The sequence below is a fragment of the Vicugna pacos genome, chromosome 8 (genome assembly GCF_048564905.1).
Source record: "Vicugna pacos chromosome 8, VicPac4, whole genome shotgun sequence".
Lineage (NCBI taxonomy): Eukaryota > Metazoa > Chordata > Mammalia > Artiodactyla > Camelidae > Vicugna > Vicugna pacos.
Window position 1 is genome coordinate 8,131,540 of NC_132994.1, and position 17,847 is coordinate 8,149,386.

The 17,847-nt window shown below is 56.9% G+C and overlaps 1 protein-coding gene across 1 annotated transcript in view; it reads left to right on the top strand.

Annotated features, from left to right (window-relative positions):
- The window catches only part of LOC140697805 (uncharacterized), a 70,418-nt gene that overhangs the window by 35,217 nt on the left and 17,354 nt on the right, over positions 1–17,847 (top strand). Inside the window, exons 35-56 of the mRNA XM_072966272.1 lie at positions 789–927; positions 1,384–1,442; positions 2,344–2,482; positions 2,939–2,997; positions 3,899–4,037; positions 4,492–4,550; positions 5,452–5,590; positions 6,047–6,105; positions 7,007–7,145; positions 7,602–7,660; positions 8,562–8,700; positions 9,157–9,215; positions 10,117–10,255; positions 10,712–10,770; positions 11,672–11,810; positions 12,267–12,325; positions 13,227–13,365; positions 13,820–13,878; positions 14,780–14,918; positions 15,375–15,433; positions 16,335–16,473; positions 16,930–16,988. Coding sequence (XP_072822373.1) covers positions 789–927; positions 1,384–1,442; positions 2,344–2,482; positions 2,939–2,997; positions 3,899–4,037; positions 4,492–4,550; positions 5,452–5,590; positions 6,047–6,105; positions 7,007–7,145; positions 7,602–7,660; positions 8,562–8,700; positions 9,157–9,215; positions 10,117–10,255; positions 10,712–10,770; positions 11,672–11,810; positions 12,267–12,325; positions 13,227–13,365; positions 13,820–13,878; positions 14,780–14,918; positions 15,375–15,433; positions 16,335–16,473; positions 16,930–16,988 — 2,178 coding nt within the window. The remainder of the gene's footprint in view (positions 1–788; positions 928–1,383; positions 1,443–2,343; positions 2,483–2,938; positions 2,998–3,898; positions 4,038–4,491; positions 4,551–5,451; positions 5,591–6,046; positions 6,106–7,006; positions 7,146–7,601; positions 7,661–8,561; positions 8,701–9,156; positions 9,216–10,116; positions 10,256–10,711; positions 10,771–11,671; positions 11,811–12,266; positions 12,326–13,226; positions 13,366–13,819; positions 13,879–14,779; positions 14,919–15,374; positions 15,434–16,334; positions 16,474–16,929; positions 16,989–17,847) is intronic.

Below are 17,847 nucleotides of genomic sequence, written 5' to 3' on the forward strand. Positions count from 1 at the left end.
CCGTCGCGGTTCTTGACTCCCCTTTTGTAATCCAAGCTAACTAAGTCATTCTGTGCTTTCGGTCTCACCAGGGCACAGTACACTTGTGTTAGTTCTCCACGCTCCCCTACGGAGAGCGGTGTCTGTGTCTCCATTCTTTGCTTGCACTGCTTTTCCCTGGTAGGTTAGTCCAAGTCACTGCATATAGATAGCTCCCCGTGCCAGTTCGGTCAGGTTTCAGAGGTCTCCCGCTTCGCCTTGTCGTTTTGGCCCTCCTCGGTTTCGATGAGTGGACTGGTGCCTCAGTTTACTGAGTCTTGCCAGTGGGGTCTTCCCATTCCGTTCCCACCCAAGTGTGTTCCCGGTGTTCCGTGTGACTTCCCGTGCCGTTTCCCACCTCGTCCTTTGGCTCAAGCTGCCCCTCCTCGAGTCCCTCAGCCTGCCCCCTCTGCGCTCGGCCTGCCTTTGAAGACACGGTGCGGTCTTCCCAGCGTTCCCCGAGCCGAGCCCTGCCCCAGACTCTTCTGTCCTTTGGGCCCTGCCTGTCCGTTCGCGTCGGCTGTCGATAGGCTGCTGAATGGCCCTTTGCCGTGCTGATGGGTGTTCCCGTGTCCCTGCGTCTGGTAACAACACGGAGCAGAATGTGTCTTTCGTGTGTCTTCCCAGCTGTTGGCCAGGGTGATGCCTGTGGTTTGACACAGGCAGTGACTGGTTGCTGCCTCACCGAACTGACAGACTGAATGGCCAAGTGCAGGAGTCGGATGGTTTCTCAAGGTGGGTTGTGGGGTTCCTTTGCTTTGTTTTCACAGGAAGGGGTGCCCGAGCCCAAAGCAGAACGGGACGGCACCCGTGCTGAGACACTCGTCGCTGACGAAGGCGCTCCAGACGAGACAACCGAAGACGAGACCCTGCCGTCTGTGCTTGCGGCAGAGCAACCTGATGAGTCCGGTAGGTTGGTGAACATCCACGGAGGTTGACTGTTCTCCTGTGTGTGCTTGAAGGCTACTGTGGGGCGGGGAAGGGTGTAGCTGATGGGTAGATGGGTGGCATGCTTCGGATGCAGGAGTTCCTGGGTCCCATGGCCAGGACCTCCTTTCAAAGGAAGAAGCCAAATGGCGATCTAAGATACCTCAAGGCTGTAGGTCCACATACCCCATGCAGTACTCCCGTCTTGTTTTCCTTCTGCCCACTGTCTCCACACATACCCCTAACACAAGCAGGCCTTCCCTCAAGAAACTGCCTCAGTCCTCTGAAATGCTCTTGGGCCACGTTAGTTTACGGAAAGCTTCTTGGGTGGAGTTAGGCTTCACGGGTTTGTGTGTGTGTGTGTGTGTGTGTGTGTGCGTGGAGGTCAAAGTGGTCAGTGATGTCTCTGAATAATCTTTGTGTGACTGCACCCTCTAGGTGAAGAGTCACCTTTCCCCTCGGGACCGGAGGAGGACGCACGCACCCCTGGCGAGGAGGTACCATCTCGTTTTCTTGACTTACGTCGTCTTGTAGCACCTAGCCGTCGAGGGTCCCTAGTGCACATGAGCGGATGGATGCATCGCCCCTGCGTCCCGACGTTTGCGTTTCCCCGTCGCGGTTCTTGACTCCCCTTTTGTAATCCAAGCTAACTAAGTCATTCTGTGCTTTCGGTCTCACCAGGGCACAGTACACTTGCGTTAGTTCTCCACGCTCCCCTACGGAGAGCGGTGTCTGTGTCTCCATTCTTTGCTTGCACTGCTTTTCCCTGGTAGGTTAGTCCAAGTCACTGCATATAGATAGCTCCCCGTGCCAGTTCGGTCAGGTTTCAGAGGTCTCCCGCTTCGCCTTGTCGTTTTGGCCCTCCTCGGTTTCGATGAGTGGACTGGTGCCTCAGTTTACTGAGTCTTGCCAGTGGGGTCTTCCCATTCCGTTCCCACCCAAGTGTGTTCCCGGTGTTCCGTGTGACTTCCCGTGCCGTTTCCCACCTCGTCCTTTGGCTCAAGCTGCCCCTCCTCGAGTCCCTCAGCCTGCCCCCTCTGCGCTCGGCCTGCCTTTGAAGACACGGTGCGGTCTTCCCAGCGTTCCCCGAGCCGAGCCCTGCCCCAGACTCTTCTGTCCTTTGGGCCCTGCCTGTCCGTTCGCGTCGGCTGTCGATAGGCTGCTGAATGGCCCTTTGCCGTGCTGATGGGTGTTCCCGTGTCCCTGCGTCTGGTAACAACACGGAGCAGAATGTGTCTTTCGTGTGTCTTCCCAGCTGTTGGCCAGGGTGATGCCTGTGGTTTGACACAGGCAGTGACTGGTTGCTGCCTCACCGAACTGACAGACTGAATGGCCAAGTGCAGGAGTCGGATGGTTTCTCAAGGTGGGTTGTGGGGTTCCTTTGCTTTGTTTTCACAGGAAGGGGTGCCCGAGCCCAAAGCAGAACGGGACGGCACCCGTGCTGAGACACTCGTCGCTGACGAAGGCGCTCCAGACGAGACAACCGAAGACGAGACCCTGCCGTCTGTGCTTGCGGCAGAGCAACCTGATGAGTCCGGTAGGTTGGTGAACATCCACGGAGGTTGACTGTTCTCCTGTGTGTGCTTGAAGGCTACTGTGGGGCGGGGAAGGGTGTAGCTGATGGGTAGATGGGTGGCATGCTTCGGATGCAGGAGTTCCTGGGTCCCATGGCCAGGACCTCCTTTCAAAGGAAGAAGCCAAATGGCGATCTAAGATACCTCAAGGCTGTAGGTCCACATACCCCATGCAGTACTCCCGTCTTGTTTTCCTTCTGCCCACTGTCTCCACACATACCCCTAACACAAGCAGGCCTTCCCTCAAGAAACTGCCTCAGTCCTCTGAAATGCTCTTGGGCCACGTTAGTTTACGGAAAGCTTCTTGGGTGGAGTTAGGCTTCACGGGTTTGTGTGTGTGTGTGTGTGTGTGTGTGCGCGTGGAGGTCAAAGTGGTCAGTGATGTCTCTGAATAATCTTTGTGTGACTGCACCCTCTAGGTGAAGAGTCACCTTTCCCCTCGGGACCGGAGGAGGACGCACGCACCCCTGGCGAGGAGGTACCATCTCGTTTTCTTGACTTACGTCGTCTTGTAGCACCTAGCCGTCGAGGGTCCCTAGTGCACATGAGCGGATGGATGCATCGCCCCTGCGTCCCGACGTTTGCGTTTCCCCGTCGCGGTTCTTGACTCCCCTTTTGTAATCCAAGCTAACTAAGTCATTCTGTGCTTTCGGTCTCACCAGGGCACAGTACACTTGCGTTAGTTCTCCACGCTCCCCTACGGAGAGCGGTGTCTGTGTCTCCATTCTTTGCTTGCACTGCTTTTCCCTGGTAGGTTAGTCCAAGTCACTGCATATAGATAGCTCCCCGTGCCAGTTCGGTCAGGTTTCAGAGGTCTCCCGCTTCGCCTTGTCGTTTTGGCCCTCCTCGGTTTCGATGAGTGGACTGGTGCCTCAGTTTACTGAGTCTTGCCAGTGGGGTCTTCCCATTCCGTTCCCACCCAAGTGTGTTCCCGGTGTTCCGTGTGACTTCCCGTGCCGTTTCCCACCTCGTCCTTTGGCTCAAGCTGCCCCTCCTCGAGTCCCTCAGCCTGCCCCCTCTGCGCTCGGCCTGCCTTTGAAGACACGGTGCGGTCTTCCCAGCGTTCCCCGAGCCGAGCCCTGCCCCAGACTCTTCTGTCCTTTGGGCCCTGCCTGTCCGTTCGCGTCGGCTGTCGATAGGCTGCTGAATGGCCCTTTGCCGTGCTGATGGGTGTTCCCGTGTCCCTGCGTCTGGTAACAACACGGAGCAGAATGTGTCTTTCGTGTGTCTTCCCAGCTGTTGGCCAGGGTGATGCCTGTGGTTTGACACAGGCAGTGACTGGTTGCTGCCTCACCGAACTGACAGACTGAATGGCCAAGTGCAGGAGTCGGATGGTTTCTCAAGGTGGGTTGTGGGGTTCCTTTGCTTTGTTTTCACAGGAAGGGGTGCCCGAGCCCAAAGCAGAACGGGACGGCACCCGTGCTGAGACACTCGTCGCTGACGAAGGCGCTCCAGACGAGACAACCGAAGACGAGACCCTGCCGTCTGTGCTTGCGGCAGAGCAACCTGATGAGTCCGGTAGGTTGGTGAACATCCACGGAGGTTGACTGTTCTCCTGTGTGTGCTTGAAGGCTACTGTGGGGCGGGGAAGGGTGTAGCTGATGGGTAGATGGGTGGCATGCTTCGGATGCAGGAGTTCCTGGGTCCCATGGCCAGGACCTCCTTTCAAAGGAAGAAGCCAAATGGCGATCTAAGATACCTCAAGGCTGTAGGTCCACATACCCCATGCAGTACTCCCGTCTTGTTTTCCTTCTGCCCACTGTCTCCACACATACCCCTAACACAAGCAGGCCTTCCCTCAAGAAACTGCCTCAGTCCTCTGAAATGCTCTTGGGCCACGTTAGTTTACGGAAAGCTTCTTGGGTGGAGTTAGGCTTCACGGGTTTGTGTGTGTGTGTGTGTGTGTGTGTGCGTGGAGGTCAAAGTGGTCAGTGATGTCTCTGAATAATCTTTGTGTGACTGCACCCTCTAGGTGAAGAGTCACCTTTCCCCTCGGGACCGGAGGAGGACGCACGCACCCCTGGCGAGGAGGTACCATCTCGTTTTCTTGACTTACGTCGTCTTGTAGCACCTAGCCGTCGAGGGTCCCTAGTGCACATGAGCGGATGGATGCATCGCCCCTGCGTCCCGACGTTTGCGTTTCCCCGTCGCGGTTCTTGACTCCCCTTTTGTAATCCAAGCTAACTAAGTCATTCTGTGCTTTCGGTCTCACCAGGGCACAGTACACTTGCGTTAGTTCTCCACGCTCCCCTACGGAGAGCGGTGTCTGTGTCTCCATTCTTTGCTTGCACTGCTTTTCCCTGGTAGGTTAGTCCAAGTCACTGCATATAGATAGCTCCCCGTGCCAGTTCGGTCAGGTTTCAGAGGTCTCCCGCTTCGCCTTGTCGTTTTGGCCCTCCTCGGTTTCGATGAGTGGACTGGTGCCTCAGTTTACTGAGTCTTGCCAGTGGGGTCTTCCCATTCCGTTCCCACCCAAGTGTGTTCCCGGTGTTCCGTGTGACTTCCCGTGCCGTTTCCCACCTCGTCCTTTGGCTCAAGCTGCCCCTCCTCGAGTCCCTCAGCCTGCCCCCTCTGCGCTCGGCCTGCCTTTGAAGACACGGTGCGGTCTTCCCAGCGTTCCCCGAGCCGAGCCCTGCCCCAGACTCTTCTGTCCTTTGGGCCCTGCCTGTCCGTTCGCGTCGGCTGTCGATAGGCTGCTGAATGGCCCTTTGCCGTGCTGATGGGTGTTCCCGTGTCCCTGCGTCTGGTAACAACACGGAGCAGAATGTGTCTTTCGTGTGTCTTCCCAGCTGTTGGCCAGGGTGATGCCTGTGGTTTGACACAGGCAGTGACTGGTTGCTGCCTCACCGAACTGACAGACTGAATGGCCAAGTGCAGGAGTCGGATGGTTTCTCAAGGTGGGTTGTGGGGTTCCTTTGCTTTGTTTTCACAGGAAGGGGTGCCCGAGCCCAAAGCAGAACGGGACGGCACCCGTGCTGAGACACTCGTCGCTGACGAAGGCGCTCCAGACGAGACAACCGAAGACGAGACCCTGCCGTCTGTGCTTGCGGCAGAGCAACCTGATGAGTCCGGTAGGTTGGTGAACATCCACGGAGGTTGACTGTTCTCCTGTGTGTGCTTGAAGGCTACTGTGGGGCGGGGAAGGGTGTAGCTGATGGGTAGATGGGTGGCATGCTTCGGATGCAGGAGTTCCTGGGTCCCATGGCCAGGACCTCCTTTCAAAGGAAGAAGCCAAATGGCGATCTAAGATACCTCAAGGCTGTAGGTCCACATACCCCATGCAGTACTCCCGTCTTGTTTTCCTTCTGCCCACTGTCTCCACACATACCCCTAACACAAGCAGGCCTTCCCTCAAGAAACTGCCTCAGTCCTCTGAAATGCTCTTGGGCCACGTTAGTTTACGGAAAGCTTCTTGGGTGGAGTTAGGCTTCACGGGTTTGTGTGTGTGTGTGTGTGTGTGTGTGCGCGTGGAGGTCAAAGTGGTCAGTGATGTCTCTGAATAATCTTTGTGTGACTGCACCCTCTAGGTGAAGAGTCACCTTTCCCCTCGGGACCGGAGGAGGACGCACGCACCCCTGGCGAGGAGGTACCATCTCGTTTTCTTGACTTACGTCGTCTTGTAGCACCTAGCCGTCGAGGGTCCCTAGTGCACATGAGCGGATGGATGCATCGCCCCTGCGTCCCGACGTTTGCGTTTCCCCGTCGCGGTTCTTGACTCCCCTTTTGTAATCCAAGCTAACTAAGTCATTCTGTGCTTTCGGTCTCACCAGGGCACAGTACACTTGCGTTAGTTCTCCACGCTCCCCTACGGAGAGCGGTGTCTGTGTCTCCATTCTTTGCTTGCACTGCTTTTCCCTGGTAGGTTAGTCCAAGTCACTGCATATAGATAGCTCCCCGTGCCAGTTCGGTCAGGTTTCAGAGGTCTCCCGCTTCGCCTTGTCGTTTTGGCCCTCCTCGGTTTCGATGAGTGGACTGGTGCCTCAGTTTACTGAGTCTTGCCAGTGGGGTCTTCCCATTCCGTTCCCACCCAAGTGTGTTCCCGGTGTTCCGTGTGACTTCCCGTGCCGTTTCCCACCTCGTCCTTTGGCTCAAGCTGCCCCTCCTCGAGTCCCTCAGCCTGCCCCCTCTGCGCTCGGCCTGCCTTTGAAGACACGGTGCGGTCTTCCCAGCGTTCCCCGAGCCGAGCCCTGCCCCAGACTCTTCTGTCCTTTGGGCCCTGCCTGTCCGTTCGCGTCGGCTGTCGATAGGCTGCTGAATGGCCCTTTGCCGTGCTGATGGGTGTTCCCGTGTCCCTGCGTCTGGTAACAACACGGAGCAGAATGTGTCTTTCGTGTGTCTTCCCAGCTGTTGGCCAGGGTGATGCCTGTGGTTTGACACAGGCAGTGACTGGTTGCTGCCTCACCGAACTGACAGACTGAATGGCCAAGTGCAGGAGTCGGATGGTTTCTCAAGGTGGGTTGTGGGGTTCCTTTGCTTTGTTTTCACAGGAAGGGGTGCCCGAGCCCAAAGCAGAACGGGACGGCACCCGTGCTGAGACACTCGTCGCTGACGAAGGCGCTCCAGACGAGACAACCGAAGACGAGACCCTGCCGTCTGTGCTTGCGGCAGAGCAACCTGATGAGTCCGGTAGGTTGGTGAACATCCACGGAGGTTGACTGTTCTCCTGTGTGTGCTTGAAGGCTACTGTGGGGCGGGGAAGGGTGTAGCTGATGGGTAGATGGGTGGCATGCTTCGGATGCAGGAGTTCCTGGGTCCCATGGCCAGGACCTCCTTTCAAAGGAAGAAGCCAAATGGCGATCTAAGATACCTCAAGGCTGTAGGTCCACATACCCCATGCAGTACTCCCGTCTTGTTTTCCTTCTGCCCACTGTCTCCACACATACCCCTAACACAAGCAGGCCTTCCCTCAAGAAACTGCCTCAGTCCTCTGAAATGCTCTTGGGCCACGTTAGTTTACGGAAAGCTTCTTGGGTGGAGTTAGGCTTCACGGGTTTGTGTGTGTGTGTGTGTGTGTGTGTGTGCGTGGAGGTCAAAGTGGTCAGTGATGTCTCTGAATAATCTTTGTGTGACTGCACCCTCTAGGTGAAGAGTCACCTTTCCCCTCGGGACCGGAGGAGGACGCACGCACCCCTGGCGAGGAGGTACCATCTCGTTTTCTTGACTTACGTCGTCTTGTAGCACCTAGCCGTCGAGGGTCCCTAGTGCACATGAGCGGATGGATGCATCGCCCCTGCGTCCCGACGTTTGCGTTTCCCCGTCGCGGTTCTTGACTCCCCTTTTGTAATCCAAGCTAACTAAGTCATTCTGTGCTTTCGGTCTCACCAGGGCACAGTACACTTGCGTTAGTTCTCCACGCTCCCCTACGGAGAGCGGTGTCTGTGTCTCCATTCTTTGCTTGCACTGCTTTTCCCTGGTAGGTTAGTCCAAGTCACTGCATATAGATAGCTCCCCGTGCCAGTTCGGTCAGGTTTCAGAGGTCTCCCGCTTCGCCTTGTCGTTTTGGCCCTCCTCGGTTTCGATGAGTGGACTGGTGCCTCAGTTTACTGAGTCTTGCCAGTGGGGTCTTCCCATTCCGTTCCCACCCAAGTGTGTTCCCGGTGTTCCGTGTGACTTCCCGTGCCGTTTCCCACCTCGTCCTTTGGCTCAAGCTGCCCCTCCTCGAGTCCCTCAGCCTGCCCCCTCTGCGCTCGGCCTGCCTTTGAAGACACGGTGCGGTCTTCCCAGCGTTCCCCGAGCCGAGCCCTGCCCCAGACTCTTCTGTCCTTTGGGCCCTGCCTGTCCGTTCGCGTCGGCTGTCGATAGGCTGCTGAATGGCCCTTTGCCGTGCTGATGGGTGTTCCCGTGTCCCTGCGTCTGGTAACAACACGGAGCAGAATGTGTCTTTCGTGTGTCTTCCCAGCTGTTGGCCAGGGTGATGCCTGTGGTTTGACACAGGCAGTGACTGGTTGCTGCCTCACCGAACTGACAGACTGAATGGCCAAGTGCAGGAGTCGGATGGTTTCTCAAGGTGGGTTGTGGGGTTCCTTTGCTTTGTTTTCACAGGAAGGGGTGCCCGAGCCCAAAGCAGAACGGGACGGCACCCGTGCTGAGACACTCGTCGCTGACGAAGGCGCTCCAGACGAGACAACCGAAGACGAGACCCTGCCGTCTGTGCTTGCGGCAGAGCAACCTGATGAGTCCGGTAGGTTGGTGAACATCCACGGAGGTTGACTGTTCTCCTGTGTGTGCTTGAAGGCTACTGTGGGGCGGGGAAGGGTGTAGCTGATGGGTAGATGGGTGGCATGCTTCGGATGCAGGAGTTCCTGGGTCCCATGGCCAGGACCTCCTTTCAAAGGAAGAAGCCAAATGGCGATCTAAGATACCTCAAGGCTGTAGGTCCACATACCCCATGCAGTACTCCCGTCTTGTTTTCCTTCTGCCCACTGTCTCCACACATACCCCTAACACAAGCAGGCCTTCCCTCAAGAAACTGCCTCAGTCCTCTGAAATGCTCTTGGGCCACGTTAGTTTACGGAAAGCTTCTTGGGTGGAGTTAGGCTTCACGGGTTTGTGTGTGTGTGTGTGTGTGTGTGTGCGCGTGGAGGTCAAAGTGGTCAGTGATGTCTCTGAATAATCTTTGTGTGACTGCACCCTCTAGGTGAAGAGTCACCTTTCCCCTCGGGACCGGAGGAGGACGCACGCACCCCTGGCGAGGAGGTACCATCTCGTTTTCTTGACTTACGTCGTCTTGTAGCACCTAGCCGTCGAGGGTCCCTAGTGCACATGAGCGGATGGATGCATCGCCCCTGCGTCCCGACGTTTGCGTTTCCCCGTCGCGGTTCTTGACTCCCCTTTTGTAATCCAAGCTAACTAAGTCATTCTGTGCTTTCGGTCTCACCAGGGCACAGTACACTTGCGTTAGTTCTCCACGCTCCCCTACGGAGAGCGGTGTCTGTGTCTCCATTCTTTGCTTGCACTGCTTTTCCCTGGTAGGTTAGTCCAAGTCACTGCATATAGATAGCTCCCCGTGCCAGTTCGGTCAGGTTTCAGAGGTCTCCCGCTTCGCCTTGTCGTTTTGGCCCTCCTCGGTTTCGATGAGTGGACTGGTGCCTCAGTTTACTGAGTCTTGCCAGTGGGGTCTTCCCATTCCGTTCCCACCCAAGTGTGTTCCCGGTGTTCCGTGTGACTTCCCGTGCCGTTTCCCACCTCGTCCTTTGGCTCAAGCTGCCCCTCCTCGAGTCCCTCAGCCTGCCCCCTCTGCGCTCGGCCTGCCTTTGAAGACACGGTGCGGTCTTCCCAGCGTTCCCCGAGCCGAGCCCTGCCCCAGACTCTTCTGTCCTTTGGGCCCTGCCTGTCCGTTCGCGTCGGCTGTCGATAGGCTGCTGAATGGCCCTTTGCCGTGCTGATGGGTGTTCCCGTGTCCCTGCGTCTGGTAACAACACGGAGCAGAATGTGTCTTTCGTGTGTCTTCCCAGCTGTTGGCCAGGGTGATGCCTGTGGTTTGACACAGGCAGTGACTGGTTGCTGCCTCACCGAACTGACAGACTGAATGGCCAAGTGCAGGAGTCGGATGGTTTCTCAAGGTGGGTTGTGGGGTTCCTTTGCTTTGTTTTCACAGGAAGGGGTGCCCGAGCCCAAAGCAGAACGGGACGGCACCCGTGCTGAGACACTCGTCGCTGACGAAGGCGCTCCAGACGAGACAACCGAAGACGAGACCCTGCCGTCTGTGCTTGCGGCAGAGCAACCTGATGAGTCCGGTAGGTTGGTGAACATCCACGGAGGTTGACTGTTCTCCTGTGTGTGCTTGAAGGCTACTGTGGGGCGGGGAAGGGTGTAGCTGATGGGTAGATGGGTGGCATGCTTCGGATGCAGGAGTTCCTGGGTCCCATGGCCAGGACCTCCTTTCAAAGGAAGAAGCCAAATGGCGATCTAAGATACCTCAAGGCTGTAGGTCCACATACCCCATGCAGTACTCCCGTCTTGTTTTCCTTCTGCCCACTGTCTCCACACATACCCCTAACACAAGCAGGCCTTCCCTCAAGAAACTGCCTCAGTCCTCTGAAATGCTCTTGGGCCACGTTAGTTTACGGAAAGCTTCTTGGGTGGAGTTAGGCTTCACGGGTTTGTGTGTGTGTGTGTGTGTGTGTGTGTGCGTGGAGGTCAAAGTGGTCAGTGATGTCTCTGAATAATCTTTGTGTGACTGCACCCTCTAGGTGAAGAGTCACCTTTCCCCTCGGGACCGGAGGAGGACGCACGCACCCCTGGCGAGGAGGTACCATCTCGTTTTCTTGACTTACGTCGTCTTGTAGCACCTAGCCGTCGAGGGTCCCTAGTGCACATGAGCGGATGGATGCATCGCCCCTGCGTCCCGACGTTTGCGTTTCCCCGTCGCGGTTCTTGACTCCCCTTTTGTAATCCAAGCTAACTAAGTCGTTCTGTGCTTTCGGTCTCGCCAGGGCACAGTACACTTGCGTTAGTTCTCCACGCTCCCCTACGGAGAGCGGTGTCTGTGTCTCCATTCTTTGCTTGCACTGCTTTTCCCTGGTAGGTTAGTCCAAGTCACTGCATATAGATAGCTCCCCGTGCCAGTTCGGTCAGGTTTCAGAGGTCTCCCGCTTCGCCTTGTCGTTTTGGCCCTCCTCGGTTTCGATGAGTGGACTGGTGCCTCAGTTTACTGAGTCTTGCCAGTGGGGTCTTCCCATTCCGTTCCCACCCAAGTGTGTTCCCGGTGTTCCGTGTGACTTCCCGTGCCGTTTCCCACCTCGTCCTTTGGCTCAAGCTGCCCCTCCTCGAGTCCCTCAGCCTGCCCCCTCTGCGCTCGGCCTGCCTTTGAAGACACGGTGCGGTCTTCCCAGCGTTCCCCGAGCCGAGCCCTGCCCCAGACTCTTCTGTCCTTTGGGCCCTGCCTGTCCGTTCGCGTCGGCTGTCGATAGGCTGCTGAATGGCCCTTTGCCGTGCTGATGGGTGTTCCCGTGTCCCTGCGTCTGGTAACAACACGGAGCAGAATGTGTCTTTCGTGTGTCTTCCCAGCTGTTGGCCAGGGTGATGCCTGTGGTTTGACACAGGCAGTGACTGGTTGCTGCCTCACCGAACTGACAGACTGAATGGCCAAGTGCAGGAGTCGGATGGTTTCTCAAGGTGGGTTGTGGGGTTCCTTTGCTTTGTTTTCACAGGAAGGGGTGCCCGAGCCCAAAGCAGAACGGGACGGCACCCGTGCTGAGACACTCGTCGCTGACGAAGGCGCTCCAGACGAGACAACCGAAGACGAGACCCTGCCGTCTGTGCTTGCGGCAGAGCAACCTGATGAGTCCGGTAGGTTGGTGAACATCCACGGAGGTTGACTGTTCTCCTGTGTGTGCTTGAAGGCTACTGTGGGGCGGGGAAGGGTGTAGCTGATGGGTAGATGGGTGGCATGCTTCGGATGCAGGAGTTCCTGGGTCCCATGGCCAGGACCTCCTTTCAAAGGAAGAAGCCAAATGGCGATCTAAGATACCTCAAGGCTGTAGGTCCACATACCCCATGCAGTACTCCCGTCTTGTTTTCCTTCTGCCCACTGTCTCCACACATACCCCTAACACAAGCAGGCCTTCCCTCAAGAAACTGCCTCAGTCCTCTGAAATGCTCTTGGGCCACGTTAGTTTACGGAAAGCTTCTTGGGTGGAGTTAGGCTTCACGGGTTTGTGTGTGTGTGTGTGTGTGTGTGTGTGCGTGGAGGTCAAAGTGGTCAGTGATGTCTCTGAATAATCTTTGTGTGACTGCACCCTCTAGGTGAAGAGTCACCTTTCCCCTCGGGACCGGAGGAGGACGCACGCACCCCTGGCGAGGAGGTACCATCTCGTTTTCTTGACTTACGTCGTCTTGTAGCACCTAGCCGTCGAGGGTCCCTAGTGCACATGAGCGGATGGATGCATCGCCCCTGCGTCCCGACGTTTGCGTTTCCCCGTCGCGGTTCTTGACTCCCCTTTTGTAATCCAAGCTAACTAAGTCATTCTGTGCTTTCGGTCTCACCAGGGCACAGTACACTTGCGTTAGTTCTCCACGCTCCCCTACGGAGAGCGGTGTCTGTGTCTCCATTCTTTGCTTGCACTGCTTTTCCCTGGTAGGTTAGTCCAAGTCACTGCATATAGATAGCTCCCCGTGCCAGTTCGGTCAGGTTTCAGAGGTCTCCCGCTTCGCCTTGTCGTTTTGGCCCTCCTCGGTTTCGATGAGTGGACTGGTGCCTCAGTTTACTGAGTCTTGCCAGTGGGGTCTTCCCATTCCGTTCCCACCCAAGTGTGTTCCCGGTGTTCCGTGTGACTTCCCGTGCCGTTTCCCACCTCGTCCTTTGGCTCAAGCTGCCCCTCCTCGAGTCCCTCAGCCTGCCCCCTCTGCGCTCGGCCTGCCTTTGAAGACACGGTGCGGTCTTCCCAGCGTTCCCCGAGCCGAGCCCTGCCCCAGACTCTTCTGTCCTTTGGGCCCTGCCTGTCCGTTCGCGTCGGCTGTCGATAGGCTGCTGAATGGCCCTTTGCCGTGCTGATGGGTGTTCCCGTGTCCCTGCGTCTGGTAACAACACGGAGCAGAATGTGTCTTTCGTGTGTCTTCCCAGCTGTTGGCCAGGGTGATGCCTGTGGTTTGACACAGGCAGTGACTGGTTGCTGCCTCACCGAACTGACAGACTGAATGGCCAAGTGCAGGAGTCGGATGGTTTCTCAAGGTGGGTTGTGGGGTTCCTTTGCTTTGTTTTCACAGGAAGGGGTGCCCGAGCCCAAAGCAGAACGGGACGGCACCCGTGCTGAGACACTCGTCGCTGACGAAGGCGCTCCAGACGAGACAACCGAAGACGAGACCCTGCCGTCTGTGCTTGCGGCAGAGCAACCTGATGAGTCCGGTAGGTTGGTGAACATCCACGGAGGTTGACTGTTCTCCTGTGTGTGCTTGAAGGCTACTGTGGGGCGGGGAAGGGTGTAGCTGATGGGTAGATGGGTGGCATGCTTCGGATGCAGGAGTTCCTGGGTCCCATGGCCAGGACCTCCTTTCAAAGGAAGAAGCCAAATGGCGATCTAAGATACCTCAAGGCTGTAGGTCCACATACCCCATGCAGTACTCCCGTCTTGTTTTCCTTCTGCCCACTGTCTCCACACATACCCCTAACACAAGCAGGCCTTCCCTCAAGAAACTGCCTCAGTCCTCTGAAATGCTCTTGGGCCACGTTAGTTTACGGAAAGCTTCTTGGGTGGAGTTAGGCTTCACGGGTTTGTGTGTGTGTGTGTGTGTGTGTGTGCGTGGAGGTCAAAGTGGTCAGTGATGTCTCTGAATAATCTTTGTGTGACTGCACCCTCTAGGTGAAGAGTCACCTTTCCCCTCGGGACCGGAGGAGGACGCACGCACCCCTGGCGAGGAGGTACCATCTCGTTTTCTTGACTTACGTCGTCTTGTAGCACCTAGCCGTCGAGGGTCCCTAGTGCACATGAGCGGATGGATGCATCGCCCCTGCGTCCCGACGTTTGCGTTTCCCCGTCGCGGTTCTTGACTCCCCTTTTGTAATCCAAGCTAACTAAGTCGTTCTGTGCTTTCGGTCTCGCCAGGGCACAGTACACTTGCGTTAGTTCTCCACGCTCCCCTACGGAGAGCGGTGTCTGTGTCTCCATTCTTTGCTTGCACTGCTTTTCCCTGGTAGGTTAGTCCAAGTCACTGCATATAGATAGCTCCCCGTGCCAGTTCGGTCAGGTTTCAGAGGTCTCCCGCTTCGCCTTGTCGTTTTGGCCCTCCTCGGTTTCGATGAGTGGACTGGTGCCTCAGTTTACTGAGTCTTGCCAGTGGGGTCTTCCCATTCCGTTCCCACCCAAGTGTGTTCCCGGTGTTCCGTGTGACTTCCCGTGCCGTTTCCCACCTCGTCCTTTGGCTCAAGCTGCCCCTCCTCGAGTCCCTCAGCCTGCCCCCTCTGCGCTCGGCCTGCCTTTGAAGACACGGTGCGGTCTTCCCAGCGTTCCCCGAGCCGAGCCCTGCCCCAGACTCTTCTGTCCTTTGGGCCCTGCCTGTCCGTTCGCGTCGGCTGTCGATAGGCTGCTGAATGGCCCTTTGCCGTGCTGATGGGTGTTCCCGTGTCCCTGCGTCTGGTAACAACACGGAGCAGAATGTGTCTTTCGTGTGTCTTCCCAGCTGTTGGCCAGGGTGATGCCTGTGGTTTGACACAGGCAGTGACTGGTTGCTGCCTCACCGAACTGACAGACTGAATGGCCAAGTGCAGGAGTCGGATGGTTTCTCAAGGTGGGTTGTGGGGTTCCTTTGCTTTGTTTTCACAGGAAGGGGTGCCCGAGCCCAAAGCAGAACGGGACGGCACCCGTGCTGAGACACTCGTCGCTGACGAAGGCGCTCCAGACGAGACAACCGAAGACGAGACCCTGCCATCTGTGCTTGCGGCAGAGCAACCTGATGAGTCCGGTAGGTTGGTGAACATCCACGGAGGTTGACTGTTCTCCTGTGTGTGCTTGAAGGCTACTGTGGGGCGGGGAAGGGTGTAGCTGATGGGTAGATGGGTGGCATGCTTCGGATGCAGGAGTTCCTGGGTCCCATGGCCAGGACCTCCTTTCAAAGGAAGAAGCCAAATGGCGATCTAAGATACCTCAAGGCTGTAGGTCCACATACCCCATGCAGTACTCCCGTCTTGTTTTCCTTCTGCCCACTGTCTCCACACATACCCCTAACACAAGCAGGCCTTCCCTCAAGAAACTGCCTCAGTCCTCTGAAATGCTCTTGGGCCACGTTAGTTTACGGAAAGCTTCTTGGGTGGAGTTAGGCTTCACGGGTTTGTGTGTGTGTGTGTGTGTGTGTGTGTGCGTGGAGGTCAAAGTGGTCAGTGATGTCTCTGAATAATCTTTGTGTGACTGCACCCTCTAGGTGAAGAGTCACCTTTCCCCTCGGGACCGGAGGAGGACGCACGCACCCCTGGCGAGGAGGTACCATCTCGTTTTCTTGACTTACGTCGTCTTGTAGCACCTAGCCGTCGAGGGTCCCTAGTGCACATGAGCGGATGGATGCATCGCCCCTGCGTCCCGACGTTTGCGTTTCCCCGTCGCGGTTCTTGACTCCCCTTTTGTAATCCAAGCTAACTAAGTCATTCTGTGCTTTCGGTCTCACCAGGGCACAGTACACTTGCGTTAGTTCTCCACGCTCCCCTACGGAGAGCGGTGTCTGTGTCTCCATTCTTTGCTTGCACTGCTTTTCCCTGGTAGGTTAGTCCAAGTCACTGCATATAGATAGCTCCCCGTGCCAGTTCGGTCAGGTTTCAGAGGTCTCCCGCTTCGCCTTGTCGTTTTGGCCCTCCTCGGTTTCGATGAGTGGACTGGTGCCTCAGTTTACTGAGTCTTGCCAGTGGGGTCTTCCCATTCCGTTCCCACCCAAGTGTGTTCCCGGTGTTCCGTGTGACTTCCCGTGCCGTTTCCCACCTCGTCCTTTGGCTCAAGCTGCCCCTCCTCGAGTCCCTCAGCCTGCCCCCTCTGCGCTCGGCCTGCCTTTGAAGACACGGTGCGGTCTTCCCAGCGTTCCCCGAGCCGAGCCCTGCCCCAGACTCTTCTGTCCTTTGGGCCCTGCCTGTCCGTTCGCGTCGGCTGTCGATAGGCTGCTGAATGGCCCTTTGCCGTGCTGATGGGTGTTCCCGTGTCCCTGCGTCTGGTAACAACACGGAGCAGAATGTGTCTTTCGTGTGTCTTCCCAGCTGTTGGCCAGGGTGATGCCTGTGGTTTGACACAGGCAGTGACTGGTTGCTGCCTCACCGAACTGACAGACTGAATGGCCAAGTGCAGGAGTCGGATGGTTTCTCAAGGTGGGTTGTGGGGTTCCTTTGCTTTGTTTTCACAGGAAGGGGTGCCCGAGCCCAAAGCAGAACGGGACGGCACCCGTGCTGAGACACTCGTCGCTGACGAAGGCGCTCCAGACGAGACAACCGAAGACGAGACCCTGCCGTCTGTGCTTGCGGCAGAGCAACCTGATGAGTCCGGTAGGTTGGTGAACATCCACGGAGGTTGACTGTTCTCCTGTGTGTGCTTGAAGGCTACTGTGGGGCGGGGAAGGGTGTAGCTGATGGGTAGATGGGTGGCATGCTTCGGATGCAGGAGTTCCTGGGTCCCATGGCCAGGACCTCCTTTCAAAGGAAGAAGCCAAATGGCGATCTAAGATACCTCAAGGCTGTAGGTCCACATACCCCATGCAGTACTCCCGTCTTGTTTTCCTTCTGCCCACTGTCTCCACACATACCCCTAACACAAGCAGGCCTTCCCTCAAGAAACTGCCTCAGTCCTCTGAAATGCTCTTGGGCCACGTTAGTTTACGGAAAGCTTCTTGGGTGGAGTTAGGCTTCACGGGTTTGTGTGTGTGTGTGTGTGTGTGTGTGTGCGTGGAGGTCAAAGTGGTCAGTGATGTCTCTGAATAATCTTTGTGTGACTGCACCCTCTAGGTGAAGAGTCACCTTTCCCCTCGGGACCGGAGGAGGACGCACGCACCCCTGGCGAGGAGGTACCATCTCGTTTTCTTGACTTACGTCGTCTTGTAGCACCTAGCCGTCGAGGGTCCCTAGTGCACATGAGCGGATGGATGCATCGCCCCTGCGTCCCGACGTTTGCGTTTCCCCGTCGCGGTTCTTGACTCCCCTTTTGTAATCCAAGCTAACTAAGTCGTTCTGTGCTTTCGGTCTCGCCAGGGCACAGTACACTTGCGTTAGTTCTCCACGCTCCCCTACGGAGAGCGGTGTCTGTGTCTCCATTCTTTGCTTGCACTGCTTTTCCCTGGTAGGTTAGTCCAAGTCACTGCATATAGATAGCTCCCCGTGCCAGTTCGGTCAGGTTTCAGAGGTCTCCCGCTTCGCCTTGTCGTTTTGGCCCTCCTCGGTTTCGATGAGTGGACTGGTGCCTCAGTTTACTGAGTCTTGCCAGTGGGGTCTTCCCATTCCGTTCCCACCCAAGTGTGTTCCCGGTGTTCCGTGTGACTTCCCGTGCCGTTTCCCACCTCGTCCTTTGGCTCAAGCTGCCCCTCCTCGAGTCCCTCAGCCTGCCCCCTCTGCGCTCGGCCTGCCTTTGAAGACACGGTGCGGTCTTCCCAGCGTTCCCCGAGCCGAGCCCTGCCCCAGACTCTTCTGTCCTTTGGGCCCTGCCTGTCCGTTCGCGTCGGCTGTCGATAGGCTGCTGAATGGCCCTTTGCCGTGCTGATGGGTGTTCCCGTGTCCCTGCGTCTGGTAACAACACGGAGCAGAATGTGTCTTTCGTGTGTCTTCCCAGCTGTTGGCCAGGGTGATGCCTGTGGTTTGACACAGGCAGTGACTGGTTGCTGCCTCACCGAACTGACAGACTGAATGGCCAAGTGCAGGAGTCGGATGGTT